Here is a 25747-nt window from a genome sequence, read left to right on the forward strand (position 1 = left end):
CTCTGGGGAGGCGGGGAGCCGGGCCGAAGGGGGCGGGAGGGGACGGCGGCGGAGGCGCGCAAGGCGTGCAGGCGGCGAGGGGGTTACGCGCCTGGCTTAGCTTGGCTCCGCTCGGCTCCGCGGAGGAAGGCAGAGCTCGGCCGCCGGGGCCCTGCAGCGAGCCGGGTCGGCCCCACGCCGCGCCCCGCCCACTCCTCTCCGCGGAGGGCGCACCCGGGCGAGGCGGCGCCGGGAGGAAAAGGCGCCAGCAGAGAGCGGCGTTCGCTACCAACGCCGGAGAGAGACGGAGAGCACCCAGAGCCGCAGCCCACCGGCGTGGAGGCAACCCCCGACCCTAGGCCACCTCTCGCCCGCCCCCTGCTGCGGGCCAAGGCCAGCGCCCCTCCCGGAGATGGGTAGACGCGTGGATGGCGTGGCTCTCAGCCCCGCCAGATCGCAGGAGCCAGGCGCCGGGGCGCTGCGCTGAGGCTCCCGCTTGTCGCAGCCCAGGAAGCCTGCAGGTGTCCTTGGCCGCTCGGCCACCGCCCGGGAGACTCCTTCGCAGTGCCCAGAGCCCTGCTCCCGGGAGCTGCCCCGCCCCCAAGCTCGGCGCCGCGCAGGACGCCCCGTCCGAGGCCCCCCCGCCCCGGCACGGCCCCCGCAGCGCAGCGCCCAGCGCGGCGCAGCTCCCCGCCGCTGTCGAGCCGCGGACGCAGGACCAGAGGCTCGCTCCTGCGGGCGCGCTTGTTTTCCTTGTGCCGCCTCGCTCTGCGCAGCACCCGCCCGCCCGAACGCCGCGTTCCGCTCCGCCCCGCCCGCCATCCGTGCCCTGCGCTGGATTTATGAATGGGGGGAAGAGGCCACATGCCGCCGCCGCCGCCTTGTGTTGACCGCACGCAGCCCGGGCCCGCGGAGCTCCGGCTGCCGTGAGAGCGCCGGCCCAGCCCCGGCAGCCGCTTGGAGGACTTGTTGCTGCTGCGTTGCTTCCGCCGCCGCCGCCGCCGCAGCTCCCGGGTCTCGGCGCGGACTGGAAGCCAGAGGGTGGCCCGTGTGAGTGTGAGCGCGCGCAGTGCGCCTGGACAGTGCGCTTCCCCGTCTGTTGGGGGGTGCAGGGGGGTGTGTCCCGGTCCCCGAGCGTCTGGGTGTCCAGTGCTAGCGGGGGAAGTGTGTGTGTGCTAGCCCTGACTCCCGGGCGCCTCGCTTGGGTCCTCGGCTCTCCTTTTCCCCTCCTGCCTCCCTCCCCGGCGCTGCCAGCCCAAACCGCAACCACCTGTGCCCGCGAGAAATCCAACTCCTCCCGCTCCGCGCCCCGGGGGGGAGGCAGGGGCAGGGCCACGCCGCAGAGGGGGCCGCCGCGGCCTCCTGCCTCCTCCTGGTCTCCTCCCCCTCCCCCGTCTGACGCTGCCTCCTCTGGAAGGGTGTTTGGAGGGCAGCGGCCGCCCCAAGCCGAAGCCCCGCAGCGCTTCTTATGATCAGCTCGGTGTGTGTCTCCTCCTACCGCGGGCGCAAGTCGGGGAACAAGCCTCCGTCCAAAACATGTCTGAAGGAGGAGATGGCCAAGGGCGAGGCGTCGGAGAAGATCATCATCAACGTGGGCGGCACGCGACATGAGACCTACCGCAGCACCCTGCGCACCCTACCGGGCACCCGCCTCGCCTGGCTGGCCGATCCCGACGGCGGAGGCCGGCCCGCGTCCGATGGCGGTGGTGCAGGCAGCAGCGGCGGCGGTGGCTGCGAGTTCTTCTTCGACCGGCACCCGGGCGTCTTTGCTTACGTGCTCAACTACTACCGCACGGGCAAGCTGCACTGCCCCGCCGACGTGTGCGGGCCTCTGTTTGAGGAGGAGCTCACCTTCTGGGGCATCGACGAGACCGACGTGGAGCCCTGCTGCTGGATGACCTACCGGCAGCACCGCGACGCCGAGGAGGCGCTCGACATCTTCGAGAGCCCAGACGGAGGCGGCGGGGGCGCGGGGCCCGGCGACGAGGCTGGCGACGATGAGCGGGAGCTGGCCCTGCAGCGCCTGGGGCCCCACGAGGGAGGTGCGGGCCCTGGCGCCGGGTCCGGGGGCTGCCGCGGCTGGCAGCCCCGCATGTGGGCGCTCTTCGAGGATCCCTACTCCTCCCGGGCGGCCAGGGTGAGTGGCAGGAGCCTGGGTCTTCTCTCGGACCGAGACTGACCGACTTTTACCACCGCCTCTCTCCCAAATTCCCCTGCTTTCCATGGGCCCCCAGGGGAATCATCCTCGCCCCCAACAATTCATCAGGAGATTGCGCACTTTTGCACTCCTGACTGACTTCTTGGACCTAATCCCAGCTCCTGCTTTAAGGCATCCCCCTCCCAGCGAGTGGGGTGCTCTTAGCTGAGCTCTTCCACCCCCTTCTTCCTGGCCTCTACATCTACCCCCAATTCCTCTGAAGGACAGAGTCCTGGAGAACTGGAGTGGGGCCTTGTGCTGGAGTCAGGCAGGATTTGGGGGGAAAAAGTGGCTACTGTGGCAGTTCCTTGTGTCCCATCTCATTGAAATCCCCCCAGCAGCTCAATGTGCTGGGAACTATGAGTTCTAGAGAAGGGGACACGGGTTTCAGCCTCTTCAGCCGTAACAGGCAGAACTGGGACCAGGACCCAGGCCTCTCATCCAGGTTTGGGAGAGCCCTTCTTTTTCCCAGGAAGATAAGTCAAGATGCCTGCCCCACGCCATGCCCCTGAGGCTTCCTGGACACCTGGGTTATCCTGGCCTCTGCTGGGATGAGGGGAGAGTCAGACAGGAAGAGCCTAATGTTGCGGGCCCTTGGGGCTCCCGCAGCCAGTGGCCAGCCACAGGCTGCCTGGTGATGATCCTAGATTTGTGGCCGCTTCCTTCTTTCTACTGCAGCACAAACTGGCTTCCCAGAAAGCCCTGGTTCAGGTTACTGCTTGAAATAGGTGATGGGGATGGGGGCAGGGGGGAGAAGTTAGGTTGATTTAGGCAAGATCTAGTCCCTTCCCACCATCCCCTCCCCAAGTCAATCCAGTTTCCTCTAACCCGCTTAGGTGGAAGCGGGTAGAGGGGAAGGTAGGCTTGGGCATCTAAAAAGAAAAAAACACCCATGAAGGATGGCTTTAGATTCTTTAAAAAAGAGACCCTTGGGGGTTGGTGTCTGATCTCATGGATGGCAGCCTGAAGCCTGGCTGGGGTCTGTCTGGGAGACAGGGAAGAGCTGCGTGATGTGTTGGTTCTGGGGACTGCCCCCTGCTGTGGAAGCTGGTAGTTTCCTCTGGCATCCCAAGTCGTCATGTTTCTGAGTCTCAGAGCCCTGCCGCACTCCCCAGCACCTCCTGTGCTGGGCCTCAACCCAGTCATGGAAGAAAAAGTTACACTCCCCCAGGGGAGGGCAGGAGATTGGGAAACGGGGCTGCAGAGGGGGGGCTCGGCTGGCATAAAAGCTCTACCAGGGCACATGCATCTCCTGCGTGGAAGAGGAGGGAGGAGCAGAGGGCTCAGTGGCTGAGGCGTACCATCCCAGGGCAGCCACTGGAAGGTAGGGACCTTTTTCTAGGACTGAGAGCAAAGCTAGGGTGCTGCTTCTGTTTGCCCTGGCTGGCTGTGAGTCCCATGGGCTTCTCATGCAGTCCTCTAACCCTGCTAAGTGTTCGCTCTTGGCTGTGTGCAGGAAGGCAGAGACAAGTGCAGATCCTTCAGGCTCTTTCGAAGTTGGGGGTGGGGGAGGAGAAGGCAGATTTAGCTTGATGGAGTGGGGCAAAGCGGGCAAGCCAGGGAGGCAGGAATGAGATGAGGTGGTTAGGGGCCCTATTTCCGGGCGTTCTGGGGCCTCTGAGGACTTTTCATCTGCTCAGGTTCCTCCCCCTTTGATTCCAAGGGGCTGTACCATCAGTGAGTTTATTTTCTCCTCAACTCACCGCAGAGTGGTCCAGCCGGGGCTCTCTGAGTAAGCTCAGAGCCTGGTTAGCCCCTGGAAATCCTCCAGGAGCCCAAGATACTTGGCCCTTTGGATGTAGAATCCCAGCAGCCAGGGCAATCCAGTTGAGGTCAGAAGTTTGGGGCTGGGTTGGGTAAATTCTTCCCACTTAACGAAGAAACCAGGATTCAGGGGTGTTAAGTGTCGTCACAGATCCTTAACTAATAAATAATAGAGCCGGCAAATCACCCCAAGTATCCTGCCGTCTGGTTGTTAATACTGGTGTGCGCAGCCATATGGAGCTTTGGTGGCACTCATGCCAGAAGGGGCTTGCCTCCTGAGAGGCACAGGCAAAGGCAAGCCTCCAGCTGTTCCTGGGACATACAAGGGAGAACACAAAAGTTTAAAAAATTAATTGATAAACAACCGCCATTCATTGAGCACACCGTGCAGGTACTTTGCATTAATCTCTAATCCTCCCAGTAAACTTAGAGCAGAGGTATTATCCCCATTTAATAGACTGAGGCTGTGAGAGGGTAAACAACTTGCCTGAGGTCACACAGCTAGAGAGCGGTGGGCTGTGACTCAAAGCCAGGGCTCCCTCACTACCCAGCCCTTGCTCCTCGGGTGATAACATGTTCTTGCCACTGAAGGCGGCTGTTTTTTGAGGTGGATCGTTCGTTACTCTGGTCTGGGAGGTGGCCTGAGGTTTTGTACCTCCTGTGGATGACATCAGAAAACCAGGGGCAGTTGGGGACATCAGAAGGGACACTTACTCGGTTATGCCTCCAGGCCTGAGGGTCTGAGGTGCTGGGTTCTGGGGCTATGCCCGCCCTGCTCTGTTTACGCCAGGCCAATAATACCCCCTGCCCCTGTGCTGTCCCCTGGGTCTGTGCACATACCTTCCCTCCCTCGGCTTCCTCCCTCTGCCTCCCTGGAGGAAGAGGGAGGGGCCTGCAGCACTGCGGTGGGCTTGGGGCGCTCACCGAGGGCCAGTAAGGGCAGAGCATCTCTTTGCATACAGCAGCTGGTCATTTGAGTAGTGCGTTATGACAGGAACAAAACAGATACAAACGGAAAGTGAATTGAGCTGATTATGGGAGGCTGTTGCCTAGCTACCGGCCTGGCCCGCAGAGCCATTCCTGTTCAGGCAGGCTCCAGCCTGGGTGCTCACCCTGCTCCCTTCACAGCGGCTGGGTCCATGGACAGCTGCTGCCGTGGTTCTGTTCCCATGGCCTGACCTGGGAGCAAGCACAGGAGGCAGGCTGGTCCTGTCCCCCTCTGCCCACTGCCCTTGGTCCCAGGCAGAGGGAGGGCTCAGCAATGGCGAGGGTGGCTTCCCAGACCGAGGCGGACCAGTCAGGGTTTGGGCAGCAACCGGAGCTCTAGGATCAGGCCTTCCTCCTTTTCTGAGGGCAGACAGGAGGCCTGATGAATGGGACCCTGGGACACTCACCTTCCTCATCCCCAGTCTCCAGAGGTCCCAGGGGCTGAGCTGGCTTTAGTCCAGATATCGGCCCTATTAAGGATGATAGCTCTCCTTTGGCTAAATCAGTACCTAGATTGAGTTTTCTCATGGCGTTTCCCCTCTGAGTAGAGGAGGTGACACCACAGGATCCCACTGCCCCAAGAGGCAGCTGCAGCTGGGGTTTCACACTGCTTGGGCATCCACTGTGCCAGTTGTCAGGTGCTGGCACACCTGCACTTTTTTCTAATACCTTATCTGACCCATGTGAGGCAGGGATTATTAACCTCAGCTTACAGAGAAGGAAACGGAGACCCAGAGGGGCTTGTTCAACGTCACATCCCTGGTGGTAGAACTAGGATCCAAGCCCAGATCTTGTGCATCCACGTCTGTGCTTGTCCCCTGCTTCGGCCGCCTCCTGGGGCTTCTGCTTGGAGAGGGCCTCTGACTTCAGGAGGGCCCTTCGGGAGGGGAGGGCCCTTCTGCTCTCCTCCCATCCCTTCCTTCACTTCTCCCTCCAAACTAAAGCCCCCATCTCCTTGCTCCCTAGAATTGCTCACACCTGAGCTTGCTTTCTCTTTCTTTCCCTCACTGTGGGGTTTTTTATAGGACAAAAAGAAAGGGGGCTTGGTTAAGAGAAGAGACTAGGTGTTCCGTGGCCCAGGCAGAGGAATGAAACCGAGGCCTTCTCGGAAGGACATGCAGAGCTCGCTTCCTGCTCACACCCCATCTGAAGGCCCCAGCTTCTCCGGCCTGGGTGTTGCCTGGGACCAGCCAGTCGGTGGGCATGACAGGCTTCTGAGTGAGGGCCAGGACTCGCAGTCCCATGCCCTCTGGGTGAGGAAGGGCCAGGAACCTGAGCCCAGGAGACCGGGTGCCCCAGCTTCCGCAGCACCCTTAGGGGGGCAGTGCCAGCATGCCCCAGGGCAGCCCCTCTACCGCCTTCCCGGGAATGGGAGCAATGTTAGGCCAAGGGCTGCAGGCCTCCCCCCACCCCTGCCCTGAGGCAGCCTCCCAGTCTCCTCCTGGGTTTGTTTTCTGTTTTCCTCTCTTGTTCTGAACAGACCAACATTTGTCTCTGAACATCTTGTCTCTGGATGATGAGGTGTTTCTGTTTGTCTCCGTTTGGGGTGGGGTGTAAAATGGGGGAAGGGATAAAATAAACTTGGGCTATTTTGGAGAGTTGGGGGAAGAGCAGGCAGGAACAGAGTTAGGCAGCTGGGCCTTGGGAACCGGGAGCCCCCAGGACCTTCACCTCCACCTGTGGTCAGCGTCAGCCTGGGATGCTGAGCACAAGGGTACTCAAGCCAACTTTGTTCCTTGGCAGCCAGCCTGCCACCACCTGGCCCAGCTCCCTGCTGGGGATTTCTCTGGGCTGGGTGAAGGTTACTGGCCCCTGGCAGGGGTCCCCATCAGGCAACTGGCTTGACCCACCCCTGAGAGCCGCAGAGTCTTGAGAGCCCAGGTGCCTTGAGGGATTCCTAGGCATCCCTTTGTCACCTCTAGTCCCAGTTAGTGAGGCCGATGATCTCTCCTCGTGACAGGCTCCCCAGGGCCAGGAGAGGGGGCAGGCAGTCACCTTGGCTTCAGTCATTCAGAAAACATTTATTGAGCACTTACTACCTGCCAGACGCCAGGCTGGCCTCTATAAATATAAAGACGAGTTAGAGGTGGTCCCTGTTCCTAAAGAGAACCAGATCAGGTAGAGTAGGTGGCAGTTGGGGAAAACCGAGTGACAAGAAATGGTAATAATAATACAAGATAGATCAGGAGAGGGGCCACAGTAGTCTTAAAAAATGAAGTTCAGTAGAAGGTGAGAGGGGGAAGTGATCAATCCCACCTCTGTGTGAGATGAGGTTTTGTTTGGAGGGGGATTGGTATGCAGGGAAGCTTCAACAAGGAAATAGAAGTTAAACTGGGTAGGCCCTGCGTGATAGTGACTTAGCTTCCTTAAATAATTTTTAGAAGGAAGCCAGTTATAAATAAATATATAAATAAATATTCAGTGTGGGTAGTGCTCAACCATGCAGTTAGTGAAGAAGGGAATTTCCTGGCCAGGCGACCAGCCAGAGCAGAGATAGGACAGCATGGGACAGAAAGTCTAAGGGGCAGGGGTGTTTTGACACATAGGCAAGAACCTGGAATTGCGTTTGTCTGGATAAGTTCTTGGCCAGTGATATGGACTGGCCTGAATTCCTTCTGGGACTCATCGGCTCTAGGCAGCCACGTGGCCCTGAGAGGCCCCAGGTGCTAGCTTGGCAGGGGCTGGGCATGGTAGAGGCTGGCTCTGACACCGGAACCAGAGGGTCCTGGCTCAGGATGGGAAGGCCCAGGGCCAGCCAGGTTCTGCTCTTGGGCAGCCCCCTGAAGGGAGAGGAGCTGGGGTCCCTCGGCTGGGACCTGGGCATCATAGTACAGGTCCTCACCCAGGAGCCCAGGGACAGCTCAGAGATGCCTTGCCTGGCAGACTTCCTCTCCTTCCCTGCTTCTCAGCCCGCAGGGCTGCCCACTCCCTTTCCAGCACCACCTGGGCACTAGGATCTCACTTCCCCAGAAGGCTCAGCTCCTCATCCCATCCCCTCAGATCTTCCTCTGCAAGTGTCTTTGGCTGTGTTCTCAAATTTCTCTTCTCCTACACTTCAGCCTTAATATAGGTTTTTGGGCATGAGTCTTCTTATGTTTATCTGTCCATCTGTCTCCTTGGCCCTTCCTCCTTGGGCTCCCCTCCCCTGCTCCTGCTGATTGTATGCAGTTCCCAATGACTGGTGTCTGTCACCTCCTCCCCACCCCCCCCAACCCAGCCTCTGCCAGATTTCTGAGCCACTCTAGGCTCGGTGCTAAGTTTTACAAATATCATTTCTTTTAATCCTCAGAATAACCCTATAAGATAGGTACTCTTATCCCGTCAATACATGAAGTATGCTGGTAGCCTCAGGGCCTTTGCACTGCCTGTCCCCGCTGCCTCTGGAGTTCTGCTGGATCTTCACGTAACTCATTCCCTCACTCCTTCAGGTCTCTGCTTCGATGTCACCTTGGCACTGAGGCCTTGCCTGACCACCCTATTTGAAATAGCTCCCCCACCCTCACACTTCTTAACCTCCTTTCTCTTTATTTTTCTCCCTCTTATACCATCTGACATACTCTACTTATTTGTTGACTGTCTCCTTCCACTGGAATGGAAGGTCTAAGGGGCAGGGGTGTTTTGTTTCCTACTGTTCCACAGCACCCAGAACAGTGTCTGGCACATAGTAGGTACTCAATTTTCCATTTTATGAACAAAGATCTTAAGGCCCAGAGAGGGTAAGTAACTTGCCCAAGGTCTGGGCAGTAAGTTGCAGAGCCGGACTTGCGTCCAGAGGTGTGTGACTTTACATTTCCGCCAAGGACAGTTGTGGGGTGGGCTCAGTGAAGGAGGCTGGTCACGGGGCTGGCCCACCAGCTGAAACACCTGGGTCTCTGGAGACAGATGGGTCCCCAGCAGGATACAGCCAGCCAGTGTGAGGGGCCCAAGGGAGCAGGAAGCTCGAAGGAGTAGCACTGTCCTTCAGAGAGGCTAGGACCCTCCTGTCCAGGGTGGCGAGACCCTCCTGTATCCTCCCAGCTGGCAGGAGAGGGGCTGCTGCTGGCCGAACTAGTCCACACAAGCGGTTTTCTGCTTGGGCAGTTTCGGTTTTTGTTTTCTTTTATGCCAGTTCCCCCTCCAGGGATCGAACCCACGCCCACCGCAGTGGAAGCGGAGAGTCTTAGCCACTGGACCGCCAGGGAAGTCCCTGCTTGGGCAGTGTTGACTTCCAGCAGAATCCATGCTTCTGTCCCCACACAGTGGAAAGAACGGACAGCTTCAGCCATGGGAACCAGGCAGGTCACTTCTCCCCAGGCCTCAGTTTCATCACCTGTAAAACAGCAGAAAGGGAACTGAATTCAATGACCTTCCGAGTCCCTTTCTCTTCTGTGAAGCAAAGGCTTTGTGATATTTTGGGCTCCAGATCCAACTCGTCCTCAGAAGCTGCACGCGGGTGTTCACGGAGGCCCCCTCGCCTCCTCAGCTCTGTCACCATTTATTGAGCACTTACTGTATGCGAGGCGCTTGCTGTGTAGCAGCTCATTTAATCCTACAGTAACACTACTGGGGGCACTAGTAGTGTCCCACTTTGTAGCGAGGAAACAGGCACAGAGTGCACCGTTTCCCTGGCTGAGTAGCAGTGCCGGGATGAGGCACCCAGGCAGCTGACCCCAGGGCTCCTTAGCTCTCCTTTGCCCTCAGTCTCAGCTCCCCGAGGCTGCACAGCCCCATGTGTGGCAGGGGCCGATGGGGAGCGCTCTGAGGGGCCCTGCCAGCCTCGCAGGATGGGCCAGGGTTGGGGGGTGGGGGCACTGGATAGGAGGCTCAGGTGTGAGGCCTTGACCTCTAAGCTGGGCGATGCTGCTGCCAGCCGCCGCCTCCTCGCTGGTCCCTTTCAGGTCCCAGTCAAGGGTTGAAAGCAGAATGAAAGCAGCATCCCTGCCACGAAAGGGAAAAGCCCCGGTGAAAGACACCGATTGCAAGCAGGGCCACCACTTACAAAATAACTGGCTTGGGGAATAATTTAGGGCCCTGAAGGGGTACCTGTAACTTCGGGACCCACCTGGGGCAGCCTGCCAGAGCACAGGCCACTGCGTCTATCACCGCTCGGCCTTAGGTCTACCTGTCTGCTCAGTGAGTGAGGGCTTCCTGGGACCATCCAGGAGGGGCCACAAGGGAGACTGAGGCCCCATGTAGGTTTCATCAGGGAGGAGTGGATTGTCCCCATCTGTTTGGTCAGAGAGGCCAAGAGGAAAGAGCTCTGAGCTGTGCGTCAAGAGACCTGGCCTCAGTTTAATCCTCAACAAGTCATTTGCCCTGTCTCGTGCCTCTGTTGCCCCTGAGAAATGGACACGTGTGGCTCCCCTTTCCCTGTCCGCATCCTCTGAGAGGGTGGCAGTGAGGGGTAGAAGTAAGTAGATGGGATGGTTCTGTGTTTTAAAAAGAAAAAAAAGAGTGAACACTGCAGGAATTCAGGGGGTTGTTCCCTAATGCAGGAGGGAGGAGTGGTTTGCACCCACTCGGCCTGCTGCAGAAGGAGCCCTTGGGGTGGATTTGAGGAAGGCACCTTGGCCCTGCTGGTGAGAGAGTGGCCCTGGCCACAGCACCCGCCCTGCCCTCCCCTCCCCTCCCCTCCCTGCGCCCTCTACTCAGCCCCTTGGCAGCTCTTCCTGAACTTGTTTTTCCAAATCACCAATTAACTTCACGCTGGGCTCCCAGGTGGGCCAACTCTGCTGGCTAACTTTTCCTCAGAAGAGCACCAGCTTCTGCTTCCCAGGCTTCCTGGCAGATCTGGGATGTGCTGACCCCACCCCTTACCCCGATGCCCTCTGCTTGGGAGGGCGGTGCCAGGACTCGGGGTTCCCAGCATCACCGTGGCCACTGGACAGGTGCCTCCACCGGCTCATCTCTGGATGGCCCTCGAGAGCCCATAGGCTGGAGCTATTTGCCTAATGCCCATGTCAACCTGCCCATTTCTCAGGGGAAGAAGACTGAAACCAGCAAGGGAACTTGAAATTCACCTTCATGGGGCAGGGGGGAGAAGCAGGCAAGAGAAGCTCCAGGCAGAGTTGTCAAGTGGAAAAGCGTGTCTGTGGTCTGCTACCCTGCTTCTCCTAACTTGCCGTTATCTGATCAACCTGTCCGTGTTCAAGTATAAATAAGTCTTACTGTGTGGCGGGTGTCTGTCTCAAGCCAAAGGTACACATTCCTAAGAGTGAAATAGCAGTCATCAAGGAGCTGGCTGGGAGCAGTATTGACAATTCAGAGAAGACTTTCCTGGGTCTGTGAATTGACCCTGCCTGGGAGGTGTGAAGAGGAGGTACGGCCCCTGAGTTAAACAGTGCTGAGTTCAAGTCTGGTTTCCATCCCTTCCAGGCTGTGTGACCTTAGGCAAGTATATAACCTCTCTGATCTTCAGTTCCTCCTTTGGAAAATGGGATAATGGGGCCTACCTCACAGGGAGGACTGAAGGTGATAACACATGTAGAGTGCCCAAGTATGCCAGGCACAGAATAGACGGGTAATGAATGTTCATTCCCAAAGTTCCCTCCTCCGACTCGCTCCTGCTCCAGAAGCCCTCGGATGTGCTACTTCTTGCTTTATTTTCCCAGATCCCCCTGTATTCCCCACTGGTGTTTTGCAGTACTAAGAAGAAGTTGTGCCCACCCGCCTCACCTGTCTTGGTGCAGACTCCCAGGGAGGAAAGCATCTCTGAGAGAAATCATTAGATGGGGCAATGCCATGGCCAGGTGGAAATCAGAGTGGGGCACGCAATGGGGGTTGCCAAGGGGTCGTGGGGCCACAGTCCTCCCTCATCTATCAGCTCAGCCCGCCGCTCAGGGAGGAAGCCCATCCCCACCCACCAAGCAGGACAGACAACAGCAGGGGGCATGGACTCCAGCAAGGAGCACCCTGACAGTGGTGAATGGCGTCACATGAATAACAGATGAAGGCTCCGTAACTGGTGTTATTACACGTGCATGTCGTCTCCATTCATGATGATTGGACACTTAAACCCAGCCGTTCCTCTGCTGAGTGCTGCTGTCATCATTCTAGCCGAGATCCCAGCAGCTGTCCAGGTCAGCTGTTGCCGCACTCTGACCCCAATGGGTACAGTTTACTTTTTGCTGGCGCTCAGTGTCCCAGGAAACGTCAGTTCTCGGGAAGGGGAGGGCGGCTGTTCTGGGCAGACTACCCTGTCTCCTGCCCCAGAGCAGGTTGTCTTTCTTAGACGCTTCTCACTGTCTGGGCAGTCGGCTCAGACATCCTAGGGTGAGAGGCAGGCAGGAGGGGCTGGGGCTTGGGGTTGAGGAGGTGAGTCACGGCCGGAGCTTAATAGGTAGAATGCCAGCCCCCTGCCTCTAGGCATATCCCTTAACGTAGTGGCCCTTGCAGTTCAGTGTGTATCAGAATTACCCGGAAGACGGTTGAAACATTACTGGACCCTCCGCCCAGCATTCGTCATTCAGTAGGTTGGGGTGGGGCCCGAGGCTTTGCATTTCTAACTAGTTCCCAGGGGATGCTTACGCTGCTGGTCCAGGTCACTTTACTGCCTTAAAGCTAGTTACTCGAGGTGTGGTCTGTGGGCAAGCAGCCTCACCTGAAAGCTTGTTAGAAATGCAGAATCACAGGCCCTGCCCCAGACCTCCTGAATCAGAATGGCATTTTAACAAGGTTCCCGGAGGATCTATACAGCCATTACAGTTTGAGAAGCCTCAAAGCACGATCAGGTTAGAGGTGGGCAGAGCCAGGCAGTAGGCAGGGCCAGGCAGCTATAGTCCTCTGTTCAGTTCCTTCCAGCTAAAGGCAGCCTCTAACTTCTGTATACCATGACAAGGATTGGGACGTACTGCCTTAAAGCACGCAAGCAGAGGGATGAAGACCCTTTGGGGAGGGAATTCCAGCCCCTGACTGTGTACCTTAATCCCACCTCTCACCACCTAACAGACTGCCTGGTGACCCACGGCCCCTCCCGCTACGGGCCGAGGGCCCAGTCCCTGCTGGGTGCATCTGTCCCTGACAGCTGCCTTCACTCTCCTCCCCGCCCATAGGTGGTGGCCTTTGCCTCTCTCTTCTTCATCCTGGTGTCCATCACCACCTTCTGCCTGGAGACGCACGAGGCCTTCAACATCGACCGCAACGTGACGGAGATCCACAGAGTGGGGAATACTACCAGTGTGCGCTTCCGGCGGGAGGTGGAAACGGAGCCCATCCTGACCTACATCGAGGGAGTGTGCGTACTGTGGTTCACGCTGGAGTTCCTGGTGCGCATCGTGTGCTGCCCCGACACACTGGACTTCGTTAAGAACCTGCTCAACATCATCGACTTCGTGGCCATCCTGCCCTTCTACCTGGAGGTGGGGCTGAGCGGCCTGTCGTCCAAGGCGGCTCGCGACGTGCTGGGCTTCCTGCGCGTCGTGCGCTTCGTGCGCATCCTGCGCATCTTCAAGCTTACGCGCCACTTCGTGGGGCTGCGCGTGCTGGGCCACACCCTGCGCGCCAGCACCAACGAGTTCCTGCTGCTCATCATCTTCCTGGCCCTGGGCGTGCTTATCTTCGCCACCATGATCTACTACGCGGAGCGCATCGGCGCCAGGCCTTCCGACCCGCGGGGCAATGATCACACCGACTTCAAGAACATCCCCATCGGCTTCTGGTGGGCCGTGGTCACCATGACGACGCTGGGCTACGGGGACATGTACCCCAAGACGTGGTCAGGCATGCTGGTGGGGGCGCTGTGTGCACTGGCCGGCGTGCTCACCATTGCCATGCCCGTGCCTGTCATTGTCAACAACTTCGGCATGTACTACTCTCTGGCCATGGCCAAGCAGAAGCTGCCCAAGAAACGGAAGAAGCACGTACCTCGGCCGCCCCAGCTGGAGTCGCCCATTTACTGCAAGTCGCAGGAGACCTCGCCCAGGGACAGTACCTACAGTGATGCCAGCCCCCCTGCCCCAGAAGAGGGTGTGGTTGAGAGGAAACGGGCAGGTGAGCTTGGGGGTTGGGAAGGAAAGCCACCTCTCCCCCAGTGGCCAGGGGAGTTCCCAGGGGAAACTCAGCCCTTGGAACTTGGGATTGTGCTTTTATTGCTCTGGGCTTCCCGAAATATAAGGCGTGCCTTTATGAGGGCACAGTATGGAGGCTGAATATCTATTCTCTGATAGCTTCCTGAACATCAGGCTCTGTGGAGTGAGTATCCCCCTAAATTTAGGCTGCTCTGGGCAGTGCGTGGGGCTGTAAATTAGAAGCCTGGGTTTCTAATCCCTTCTTGGCCATTGTGCTGTGTGCCCACAGGCCAGTTACTCACCCTCTCTGGGCATAGACTCCTCACCTGTAAAACGGGAATGCTGTCAATGTCTTACCCCGACTTTGATGAGACCCAGACGAATGATGGACATGAAAGTGCTTTAAGAAGTTAAAACCACTTTACGAATATCAGGTGCTGTCTTTATTAGCTGGAGAGTCGGGCAGCTCTTCTTCTGAGGAGAATCAACACATGAATCATTTCTTTCCAAACGTTCCAGTCTAGTGTCTCTTGGCCTGATAAATGTGATAACGTAATGGCAGTGGGAGTCTGCCTTCTGTTTGGCACAAGCTAGACTGAGTCCTGGGCTCGGGGTTTAACATGGGACGGAAGGGAACCAAGAGGGAGCAGCCCAGGCAGTGTTGGGAGAGGGGAGAGGAAAGGTGGAAGAAACTGGTAGCTGCATCCTGGAACGGGAGGACCTGAGGGTCTGAATCGTGCTCTTCAAGGATGAGAAAGGCCACCCCAGGAAAGCTTGCTTCTACCTGAGTCAAGAGTGAAAGGAAATCGGCTTCACCCACAGCAACGTGAAGTTAGGTTGGAGAGTGGGAACCCATCTGTTAGGTACGGGATGGGCTCCTGAGGGAGGTGTGGGATTCCTAGCATGGGGGGGGGGGGCCATCAGATGCCAGGCCGTTGGGGAGCGGGGGGTGGGGTGGTGCCAGGAGACTAAGGTAGCAGCTCCTGTCTCGGCTCTGGGGGCAAAGTGGGACTCGTCCTTGTGGGGAGGTGCCTGACTTGGGACATTCACCTGTGGCCTGTTGGTGGGTGCCCATCCTACGTGCTGGAGCCACTCACTCCCTGGGGTCATTCAAGGGCCCGGGTCTTTCAAAGACCTTGATGGAATGGTACCCATTAGGCCCCCCTCTTCTCCCCCACCATAATGGTACCCTCCTCCCCAATCCCTGAACATAAATCTCCCAGCCAGTACCCCAGGGAATTTCAGCTCTACCCTGAGGTCCATTCAGGGCTCGGAGGGTAACTTAATATCAAAATGTACAAGTCCCTAGGCTGGCTCCGCAATACCTACGGCGCCATGAGCCGTTCCTTAGCCTGACCCTAACTGCTCGGTCACAGAAGGGGCATTCCTGGCCACTGCCTTCAGACCAAGGAGCGCCCCTTCTCCAGATCCCAGGGCTCAGCTTCATCTGTGCTGCTGCGTGCCTGGCGGAGCAGGGGTGGGACTAGAGCCCACAGCAGTAGGAGCTGAATTGCAGCCCCTTCCCCTCGGGGTCCTCCCCAGACACAGGGGAGCCCCGAGAGCACAGGGCTTTAAATCCTTCAGGCACTGACTCTGGCTTGGATGCCTGGTGAACAAGTGCCTTCGGATGGTCCAGGAAGACAGCTGCGGACACCACACTAACAGTTTAGCCCTGGCAGTGCTACCCTCACCCCAACAAGCCAGACATTCTCCTAGGGAATGCAAACTCATCCGCGTGTCAGCCTGAGCCGGACCCAGGGAGGAAGCCGACTCTGCTGCCTGCCTTGGACTGATCTCAAAGGGCCAACTTGGGGAATCCCTGCTTTTAGGGTATCTGTGGCCCTGGCCAAGGCTGGGAGGGAAGCCCGCATCCTGTCCCCTGCCCCCCAGGACCAGACCCACTCCCTGGCTCCGGCAACACTCTCCCCTCGGGTTGGGTAAGTGATGCTTTAGGTCTGGGATCAGCCCTCATGCAGCCTTCCTTCTGTCTGCCCCTTTAGACTCCAAGCAGAACGGCGATGCCAGCGCGGTGCTGTCAGACGAGGAGGGAGCCGGCCTCACCCAGCCCCTGGCCTCCGCCCACACCCCGGAGGAGCGCCGGGCCCTGCGACGCTCCGGCACCCGAGACAGAAACAAAAAGGCAGCTGCCTGCTTCCTGCTCAGCGCTGGGGACTTTGCCTGTGCCGATGGTAGTGTCCGGAAAGGTATGGCTCCCCAGGCTGGGCAGGGGGTTAGCCCCCACGGAGCTGAGTCTCCCCAGTGTCCCCCATGGAGCTTGAGGTCTCCTCCTCCTCTGAGGCCATGGACACCATCTCCTCTGCCTCGGATGCACCCTCGCTTTTAGGATGGGTTCCCTGATATTCCAGTTCCCGGATTAGAAAGGCCTGCAGCATCCCCAGAAGATACACAGAGCCCCCTGGGTTCCCCCAGGAGAAGACAAGTGCTAGAGGGTGAGGGGACCCCAGATCGAGGCTCCTGCCACCCCCTCCATTTTATTGCCTCTCTTCCTCTGGTTCCTGCAGTGGTCTTCAGGCCTGGCTCCTCATGGCCATTGCCAGCCTTCCCCTAGGCCTCCCTTAAACACAGCTCAGGCTTCCCCAAGTAAGTAGTCCTGGGAGATGCCAACACACTCAGGAGTCAGGGTAAGAGTGGGGTGCTGGTGTGAGGTCTTCAGAGAGCCTGGCTCAGGCCCCACCTCCTCCGTCCTGCACTGGGGGGTCTGCAGCCGAAATCTGCAAGCCCCTGAGATGGAACTGTTCACTCCGGGTAGAGCCAGAAGGGTGACCGGGGGAGGGGTGGACAGGGAGAGTGGTTCCCCTCTGAAGTGCGTTCTGAAGGATTTGGCAAGTTCAAGGGAAGGCTGAAATGCCATCAGCAGACCCCATGCAGAAGCTGGTCAGTGGAGCTAGGGATTCCTGGCCTGAAAAAGTGGGACCGAAATGATTAGGGATGGTTGAGAGCCAGTGGTGGCTGAGAGCCAGGGCTCTTAAGGCCAAGTGTCCCTTCTGCCCAGCTCCTCATCACTTTTTTGTTTTTCCTGCCTTGTCGCTGTGACCTAATCTCTCTAAACAGCCTGCCTAGTTTCAGGATAAACCCCGACTCTCCCCGCAAAAAGCTCTTCCCTGGGTTTGCAGGCCGCTTCTTAACTAACCTTCTTTCAGCCCAACACCCCGTCGCCACTTCCCACCATCCCCAAACCCCAGACCAAAGGCAGGTTGAGTGAGGCAGGGGCAGTGGCTGCTGTAGGAATAGCCTGTGATGTCTCTGTCCCCCCAGGGATGTCCCTTGGCCTGCCCAGCCCAGGCAGCCTCCGGGGATACCTTCCCAGTCCCTTTCCCTGGCTTCCTCAGCGCCACTGTCCCCAAGGGATCCCCAGGGCACCCTGACCCTAACCAAGACCTGAGAGATATGCATCCTGCTTTGCTGGGCACGTGTCCTATTGGGTGGCAGAAGCAGGAGCAGCAACCTGGAACCTGGAGGTGGCCCGGAGGCTCAGCTAAAGGGCTGCAGATGGACGGTGCTCAGACTCCTTACACCCTCTTCTGTGTTCTTCTGGTCAACCCTGGCCTCTGTGTATAGCCCACTCCTTGGGCTCTGGATGTACCTCTCCCTCCTGCCCCACCCCAAACGTGCTGTGGCTTCCATTGTGTCCTAGTTCAGACCCAGAGTCTTGCTCTGGCTGGAGCACGCTAAGTGGATGGTGTAGAAGGTGGGGTGAAGGGGACCCCACCCCCGACGTAGGACTTGAGCAAACAGAACTGAGTCCTGATCACCCCTGTTTTTATCCAGAGAGGTGAGGGGCTCAGTGGAAGTAGTGGTGCGCAGGAGGCTGTGAGCTTGCGAGTCAGAACAGGGACCATGAGGGCCTGGGGAACAGGTCCCATCTAAGGAGGAGACTGTGTGTGCACGCATGGGGCTGGGGAGCCTGCGTCCCACCACGTCGTATCACTCTGGCTGCTTGTGGGGCCCGGCTGCTCTATTTTCAAGATGCCTCCACACTGCTTCTTGGCAACAAGCATGTAGCTCAGCCAATTAGAGTGACCTTCGAGAGGGAACAGGTGGGTTGCTGGGAAACAGGCCCTGCTAAGCAAGCGTGGCAGTTAGCATCGCCAAACTCCCAGTGCGCGCTCGGCAACTTTCCCCGTGCCAGACCACGCCACACTTCTCTGCACTTGGGCTACATTCAGGCCCAGGAGAGAGTGGGCCCAGGCCTCCTCCGGCCACCAGCACAGACCCCATGTGACCCTGTAGGTGCGTGTGACTGAAGGTGAACTCCCTGGAAGGAAAGTGGTGAGTGCTAATTAGGGCGTCTTAGGGTTGAGTAAGGAGGGTATTGAGGGCTGTAGGGGCTTCATGCAACTGGAGGGAAACCTACCTGGGGACAATGATAGGGCAAAGGTCAGCTGAGTGTGGGGCCCAGGGGTCCATCCAGAGACCAGAGAGACTCAGGGAGCCTTTCCCAGGGGGACCAGACCCTTCCACCCAGTCCCGGGGCTGCCCGCCCTGCAGGGTCCCCGGAACGTGGATCCCATGGAGCATCTCAGGCAAGGAGCTGTGCCCCTCTGACCCACGTGCCTTTTCTTCACCAAGGCTGTGAAAAGTCCCGGAGTCTAAACAGCACAGCAGGAGCTGCTGGAACCAGTCTGGGGCTATCTCAACTGGCATCGCGGTACAGCTCACCCTACCCTCCAAGAAAGCTTCTGCTCGCCCACCCCTTCCACGCCCTCCCCAGCCCACCCCCTGGACACTCAGCCCTGTAGCTGCACCCTCGGCCCACCCCGCCCCTGGGCGCACGCGCGCAAAACAGGCACACTCACATGCCTCCAGCCCTCGTCCCTCCTGGGCCTGCGGGAGACAGCGGGATGCAGGAGAACTCAGGCCCCCAGGCCTCTCCTCCACAGCACCCAGCTCCCCAAAATGTCCAGCTCTGGGGCCTGAGAGTGAGGGAGAGATTACTTGCAGGCTTTCTATCCCGCTCGCTCCCGTCCTGAGCTGAGGGTGCCGTCAGGTGCCGCCACAGCTCAGGACTGTGTCTCTGGGCCCTGCCTCCCCCGCAGGGTCCCACCTAGATCACAGCAAATGCATTTCCATCCCTCGGGGCCTTCAACCAGTAACCAAACAGCCTGCAACTGAACATCTCTGTCTGTCTGTCTGTCAATCCCACACCCAGACCGGCCAGGAATAAGGCTGTCCCCTGGGGCATCTCTGCCGGTGTGTGAGGGCTTGACTCCTTGGGGGAGCGGTGCCACCTGATGTTCTCCAGCCCTGCCATGGGGTGCAGGTGGGAGTTCCTAGAGTCAGAGCCCAAGGATTGGCTGCGTAGGCGCGGGGATGTCCTCCTCTCGGGGTGGCGCCCAGCAGCGGAGCCCAGCATCCCATCTGCACCCCGAGCTGCAGTATCGCTTGCCACGCTGCTTCCTCTGCTTCCCCGACAATTCTTCTTCCTCTGCTGCTCCCTCCAACTCTCAGCCCTGCCTCTGAGTCACCTGCCGCTCCCACCCAGCCTCTGTGCTCTGTATCGCTGCCAGAACCGGAGACTCATCTAATTTCTATAATTAAGTGTATTCATTTACCTAACGAGCCAGGGAGCACAACAGGTCTGTGAGTCATTGAGTGAGCAGGGGTGCACCCTGGGCAGGGGCAGCTGAGGGGAAGTGTAGGGACTGAAGCCATCCTGCCCCCACCAGCTCCCTGACCGGCAGCCTGCCGCGCCCAGGGTGTGCCGAGCCGCAGGGGGCCCCTCCCCAGCGCACCAGCCAGGCTCTCCGGGACCTCCTCAGCCCAGGAACTCGGAACACCTCAGCCAAGGCATTGCCTGTTTCACCTGATGGGAATTAGACCTGGCAGCGGAGCCGTGTGCCTGGCAATTTTTAGAGTCAGATTATGCAACTTGGTCGAGGGAATGACTAAGGAAGGTCCATGTCTGCTCCTTCCAGAGTGGGCAGAGATAGGTACCGCCAGACAGCATCTTGGGACTTGGCAGGAGGCTGGGGACTCTGGAGGCCACCCCAAAAGGTGAGCTGGGCGGAAAGGTCAGACCGTTTTATGGGGTTGGAGGGGTGATGAAGAGCCTGTTCCGGGAGCATCCCCATTTCAGTGCCTTCTTCAGCCTTGGGCAGACACAGGAGTATCCCTTCCAGAAAAGTCTGTGCAAGGTGGGTCCTCGGCTCCCCCAGCCCTGCTGTGGTCTGTGGGGCCTGCCTCCTGCTTGCTCTCAGAATGACGAGAAGAAGAGCTGAGAAGATACAGGGGCATCCATGTCACTGCCCCTCAGAAGGGGACACGGAGAGGGAAGCCCTGGAGAGCAGGGCACCTTCTACCCTTCCAGCCCAGTCTGAGAACCCAGCTTCTCCTCCGGGAGGATGGGTTCGGTCCTGCTCCGGCCGGGCTCCCTGGTGCAGGGGTCCTGGCTCTGACACGGACACAAGGAGCTGGGTGTCCGGTGTAGCACGGGCACCACAGCTGTTTTCTCCTCTCACTTGCCTTTCTGGTTCAGGGAACTGAGGCGGCTATTTCTGTGGCAGCCCTCAAGTTGTCAGGAGCCCAAGTTTCCACGGCACCCACCGCCTCCTTCCCTCTCTTCCCTCCCACAGGGACGGGCATGCTCACGGCACCCCCGTGGTGGGCACAGATGTCTCCGGGCGACATGATGCAGGAGTGCCAGGCTGGAGCCCCTAGTGCCTTGGGAGGTGGGCTCCCACACACCCCTCCTGTCTCTCTGGCTTCTGTAGGGTTGACACAGGATTGAGCGTGAGCTGACGGGAGAGCTGAGTAGGCTGCCTGCCCCAGCTCCCCTCAGGGCCCTCGGAAAGGGCAAAGTGAGCCCTGGAGTTTACAGAGCCCCGCTGTACACCAGGCCCCGCCTGGGGAGGCGGCTGCCTGCATGGCCCTCAGGCTTGCCCAGGCCTTGGGCCTCCCTCCTCAGGAGAGGGCTCTCCCTCCCACCCACAATCTGAGAGTGCAGTTTGCTTTATCTTGGATCTGGACTTGGACCTCCACCCATTACTTTGGCTTCTAACAGCCTTTCCCCTGCAGTTGGGGCCCAGCTGCTCCCCGTAGAGCAGGGAAGCAGCCCGCTTAGGAGTTGTTACCCCTCCAGTTTGTACCAGGGCTGCTGACAACCCTAGAGGCCACTTCTCAGCCCCCAGGGCTTCTGAGAGGGGTGGCTGGGAGCTGGAGCCAGAGGGGAAAGTACCTGTTCAGCCCAGAGCCCAGACTGCATGGGAGTCAGAGGGGAGGCTGCGTAACAGCTCCGGCTGCCCTTTCACAGAGCTTCCTGGAAGACGAGGGCCCCCTCTGCCCTGGCCAGAGAACATCGCCTTCTCTGGCATAATGCCTGCCCCCACAGCAGCCTCCTGCATGCCCTACCCGTGCCCCAGTTGAGAAGGTAGGGCAAGGGAAGGCCCAGGCCACTGCCGTCCCAGGCTGAGGAGGAGATGCCGAGAAGGGCTCACTGCGGGGTTGGGTTTCCTGCCGTCTCTCCTGAGATGGGCACAGTCGTCCTTCCTGACCTTCCCCTTCAGCACTCACCCTCCAGCTGCTGGGACTCTGTTCCTGCCAGATTGAGGAAGGGGACTGGGCATGACACGGCAGCACACTAAGGAGCCTTCCTCACCAGCTCCCTGGGACAATGGACTAGCCCCAGGTGGTGACAGCAGATGGAGCTATGTCAGGGGGCAGCACAGGCTGGGCAGGCAGCAGCCCAGGTGATGGCCTGTGGGCTGTGAGCCACCACCCTGCCAGGAACCTCTCCCACTGCCTCCATGCCAGGCTGCAGAGCTGTGGTCCCTCTTCCCACTGCACTGCAGCTTTGAGGACCTGAGGGCTCCTGGTTCCTGGAGCTCATTACCTAACAGGCACGGAGATAAGCTGTAACATCACCTATGGGTCACCGTGGCCCAGTGCTGGGTTGGCAGAGGGGTGATGAAGGGCTCACCCCCTTTCCTCCCTGTCCCCACTCTTCCTGGACTCTTAGCTCTGGGCCCCACACCTTCCAGCTCCGCTCCTGGCCTACTCCTCAACCCACTGCCTATAGGTCAGCAGCTGCCTTCCTTCTAACATCTCGTGTTTTGTTTCTCCCTTTCTTTTGCTGAACTCCTTACCCACCACCTCCCCCAAGAAGGCAATGTTGAGCCGAAAGTGTGTGTCCAAGTGTCTCACACCTGTGCTCTTTAAACACAGAGACCTGCCAAGATGCCCTCTCGTCCAACTATGCCCAGGCTGAAGTCCTCACCCTCTCTTAAAGCGGCACCAACGTGAGAGAGACAGGCAGACAGACAGAAAGCCAGAGGCTTAGGGCAGCTCTGGAACCCAGGCAAGAATCTTTCGCTGGGAAAGACTCAGATATCCTTGATTGCACAGGACTGATGGGAAACCTCCCATGTGACCCTCGGGGCCCAGAGCCATTGGGTCTGATGTTCTTGTTCTGTTGTACATTGAAGAGATATATATGCACATATAGTGTCTATATTCGTACATACTATACTATTGTGTGTAGTGCATGTGCTCTTGGTGGTCTGTCTTCTTCGTTAGGCTGTGTCTCCCCAGGCCCTCGCCCCACCCCCACCCTCACTCCCTTCCCCCTCACTGATTCCTTGTTTCTGCTGAATATGTGTGTGGAATATCCCAGGAAAAGTGTATCTGGGAACTGCCAGTCCAGCTGGGTGGTCCCCGGCTAGACTCTCCCTCTCGGGAGTGTTTCCCCTGTGGTCCAGAGGCCTGCTGAAGGCCAGATTGCCCCCCTGGGGTCACTGCTCCACTAGCCTCACCCCATCCCAGATTGGGGCTCTACCTCCCACCCCACGCCCCAGTTGTTGGGGGACTTCCCGGGGTTCCTCTGCACCTTCTTCCACTCCTTTCTCCACCTTCCCTGTGTCCTTGACTGAGGGGGTGTTTCGTCTTTTTTTATTTCTGGTTTTTTGTCCTGTCGCCTTCGTCCATTTGTTTCCAAAGATGCTGCTGGGCGGGCGGGCAGGGAAGGGGTCTGTCTGCCCATCTGGCTCAGGGGTCCGGGAAGGGAATGCTGCGGGCGAGCGGAGACCGGCTGCAATACAGCACTTCCTGGCTAGTGGCCAGAGTATGCGTGCAATAGCCGAGGCCAGGTGCCCCCTTCGACCTTGGCCTCTGCCCCTGCGTCGGCCCGCCCTCCCCACTCCCAGCCCGCCCTGCCCCTCCCTAGTGTTGGTCGTCCTTTTCTAAAGCTGTCCCCTCGTGTGTCTGAGGCATGCCTAGGCTGGGCCCTGCCGCCCTGTCTGCATGCCTTTGACTGTCATGCTGTCAAAGCCCCAATAAAGACATCTGGAGCGTCCTGCCGTGCTCGCTGTGTGAGTGACTGCCTCCGCCTCTCCTTTCTGTATCTGTGGGGACCTCCCCGGGCTTCCCCCACCCCCAACACCTGAGAAATGCAACACACTCGTAACCCGCCCCCACCAGGAATCACCAGTGCAGCCCAACCCCTGCATTTAGAGCCAGACTTGAAATGCTCGAGATGAAAAGTGATCTGGCCAAGGTCGCGCCAAGAGGACTAACCTGGGACCCCGGGCTTCTGGGCAGTGATCTCCACTGCTGCCACCGCCCCACCACCACCCCCAGCAGTAACGTGGAAGAAGAGACTGTTGTTTGTTTAGGGGGTCCCACTGTATTCCTGCTTGTTTTGCAGGGGGCATCTTCTCTTCCCTGAAATTGCACCAGTTCTGTGTTGGCCAAGGCCCTGGGGATGCCGAAGTCGTGATGACTGGATGGATGGCTGATGAACTGAGGCCGACAAGGGGCTGGGAGCACAACTGGGACCACTTAGGGCTGGGGAGTGAATGGTCCTGGGCCTAGATAGGATGGGGGTGGTGGTGAGTGATGCTCAGACGTCATCCCTTGCTGTTGTCGCTGTCACACTCACTCAGGGGAATGAGCGGGGCTGGCTTCAGGGCTGTGCCACCTGTGCAGTCACTCAGAAGGGCCCACAACCGACTTAATGCTCAGCTGTTGCTGTCTTGAAGTTACTGATAATTATTGAAGAAGGGCCCCGTGTTTTCATTTTGCACTGGGCTCCGCGGATTATGTAGCCAGGCCTGGGCACGTGTGTGCTCTCTTTACTCTTTATCCCTGGTGTAAACTTAGCATCAAAGGGGCCTCAGTTCAGGGTCTTTGATCTGCCACTTCCTAGCTGGGTAACTTGGGGCAACTTGCCAAACCTCAGTTTCCCTGCCTGTAGGATGGGGATAATGATAGCCCCTGTCTCAGAGCCAGTGAGTGTAAAGGCCTGGCCCAGTGTCATCTGTCTGCATATGGCATGCAGTAGATGCACGGTAAGTGTTAGCTCCCTCCTCACCCATTTCCTGTTGCTCTCAGCTTTTCTCCCCAGATTTCTGAGATTGCCTGGTCCCATCACACCAGGAAAGGACAGGAGCACACCAGGGAGCAGGGGGTGAGGACGGCAGGGCTGAGGGGAGGGGAGAAGTAAGGGGAAACCTGTCCCTGAAGCAAAGAGAAAATCGCGCTTGCAGCCTGGGCCAGCAGAGGCAAGGCGATGGCAGGCAGCCAGTTGTCAATTAAAGATAAAATCTCTCCTCCAGCAGTGGAGGGCAAGTAGAGGCTATGGCTCCCCCAGACAGGAGAAAGCCGTTTGCAGCCAGGCTCGCCTCAGAGAAGCTTGACCTGGCAATAAGGGGATGGGATGCACTGCTGACTCCATAATGATATTACGCATCAGGGCCCATGTCCAAAATGGTGTTTGGGTATTTTGGGGTTTTTTTCTTTTTCTTTTTCTTTTTTTGTTGTTGTTGATCAATGTGGAACCGTTTCATGGTCAGGGGCTGAGAACCCAGCAGGCAGCCCAAGGGTACCCAATGCCAGGGGGGCTTGAGGGGACCCAAGGAGATGCAGTTGGGGTCCCCGGTGACACCCTCAGACCCCTGGAGGGGGAAGGGGAGGGGGCAGTGTGCAGGAGGGCAGAGTTCAGTGAGAGAAGCAGGGGACCGCCCCTCCTCCCCACCTCACAGAAACAGCAGACAATGCTGTCAAGGAAGCAAAGGCTCTGGCTCCCTCTGGTCCCCGAAGCTGGAGTGGGACCCAAACTAGGGAGCTGGTTAAAAGAGCAGCATGCTATAGTGATGGAGACTGACTCTGGGAGTCTGACTCATGGCTCCTTCACTTCCTGATTATGTGACTTTGGGTAAGTTAATTAATCTGTGTGAACCTCTATTTCCTCATCTGTAAAATGGGAGCAATAATGGTATCTACCTCATGCAGCTATTGGGAGAGTTCAGTGAGGCAGGGCCTGTGACACCCTCAGCACAGCGCCTAGCACAAAACATTGTTTACAAATATTTGGCTGGGGGAGCAACTCTCTCCAATGACAAATGACCGGTTTGGTTTGATGGCCTCACGTTTCAGATAGGTACCATGAATTCGCCTCGTTTCGGTGAGCCCCTTATCTCCCTGTGAAGGAATAAGAGTCGGGGTGATAATACCAAACAGCTAACCTTTACTAAGTGCCAGGCAATACATCTAATGCTCCTAAACACCCATCCCGAGCTTGGTGTTATCATCATCCTTGTTTCAGAGGAGAAAACTGTAGCACAGCAATGTTAGGTCATTTCTCCAAGGTCACACAGCCAATAAGCGGTAAAGCTGGGATTTGAACCCAAGCCGTCTGGCTCTGTGAGCCCTACACTTAGCTGCTGTCTAAATGGAATGAGGCTTCTAGGTCATCATACCTAAAGTATAGATTTGTGCTTTTTAATGTTTTTAATTCCCTTAACCTCTATTGATTCTCATAGCAAAGGTATTGTTTTCCCCTTTTATAGGTAAGATAATCAAGGCTTGAGGAAGTAAGTGATTT

The 25747-nt window shown here is 58.1% G+C and overlaps 1 protein-coding gene across 2 annotated transcripts; it reads left to right on the forward strand.

The window, feature by feature from the left end:
* Positions 1-1359: 1359 nt before the first annotated feature.
* KCNC4 (potassium voltage-gated channel subfamily C member 4) lies at positions 1360-23217 on the forward strand. 2 transcript variants are annotated; one of them, XM_065876996.1, is made up of 4 exons: positions 1360-2116; positions 12958-13894; positions 15912-16115; positions 22093-23217. In XM_065876996.1, the coding sequence occupies exons 1-4, from the start codon at positions 1448-1450 to the stop codon at positions 22152-22154; spliced, it is 1872 nt and encodes a 623-aa protein (XP_065733068.1). In that variant the 5' UTR covers positions 1360-1447; the 3' UTR covers positions 22155-23217. The 2 variants fall into 2 exon arrangements, with proteins under 2 accessions (XP_065733068.1, XP_065733074.1); XM_065877002.1 differs by lacking the exon at positions 22093-23217 and adding an exon at positions 22031-22086 and having other exon boundaries at positions 1448-2116.
* The last annotated feature ends 2530 nt before the right edge of the window (positions 23218-25747 follow it).

Source organism: Phocoena phocoena, chromosome 1 (assembly GCF_963924675.1).
Source record: "Phocoena phocoena chromosome 1, mPhoPho1.1, whole genome shotgun sequence".
Taxonomy (NCBI): Eukaryota; Metazoa; Chordata; class Mammalia; order Artiodactyla; family Phocoenidae; genus Phocoena; species Phocoena phocoena.

What these genes read in the sequence shown, in the direction of transcription:
- KCNC4 (XM_065876996.1), top strand. Translation starts at nt 1,448, where the DNA reads ATGATCAGCTCGGTGTGTGTCTCCTCCTACCGCGGGCGCAAGTCGGGG. An exon ending in ACTCCTCCCGGGCGGCCAGG is followed by an intron (nt 2,117 to 12,957) that starts GTGAGTGGCAGG and finishes CCCCGCCCATAG; the next exon opens with GTGGTGGCCTTTGCCTCTCT. An exon ending in GGTTGAGAGGAAACGGGCAG is followed by an intron (nt 13,895 to 15,911) that starts GTGAGCTTGGGG and finishes CTGCCCCTTTAG; the next exon opens with ACTCCAAGCAGAACGGCGAT.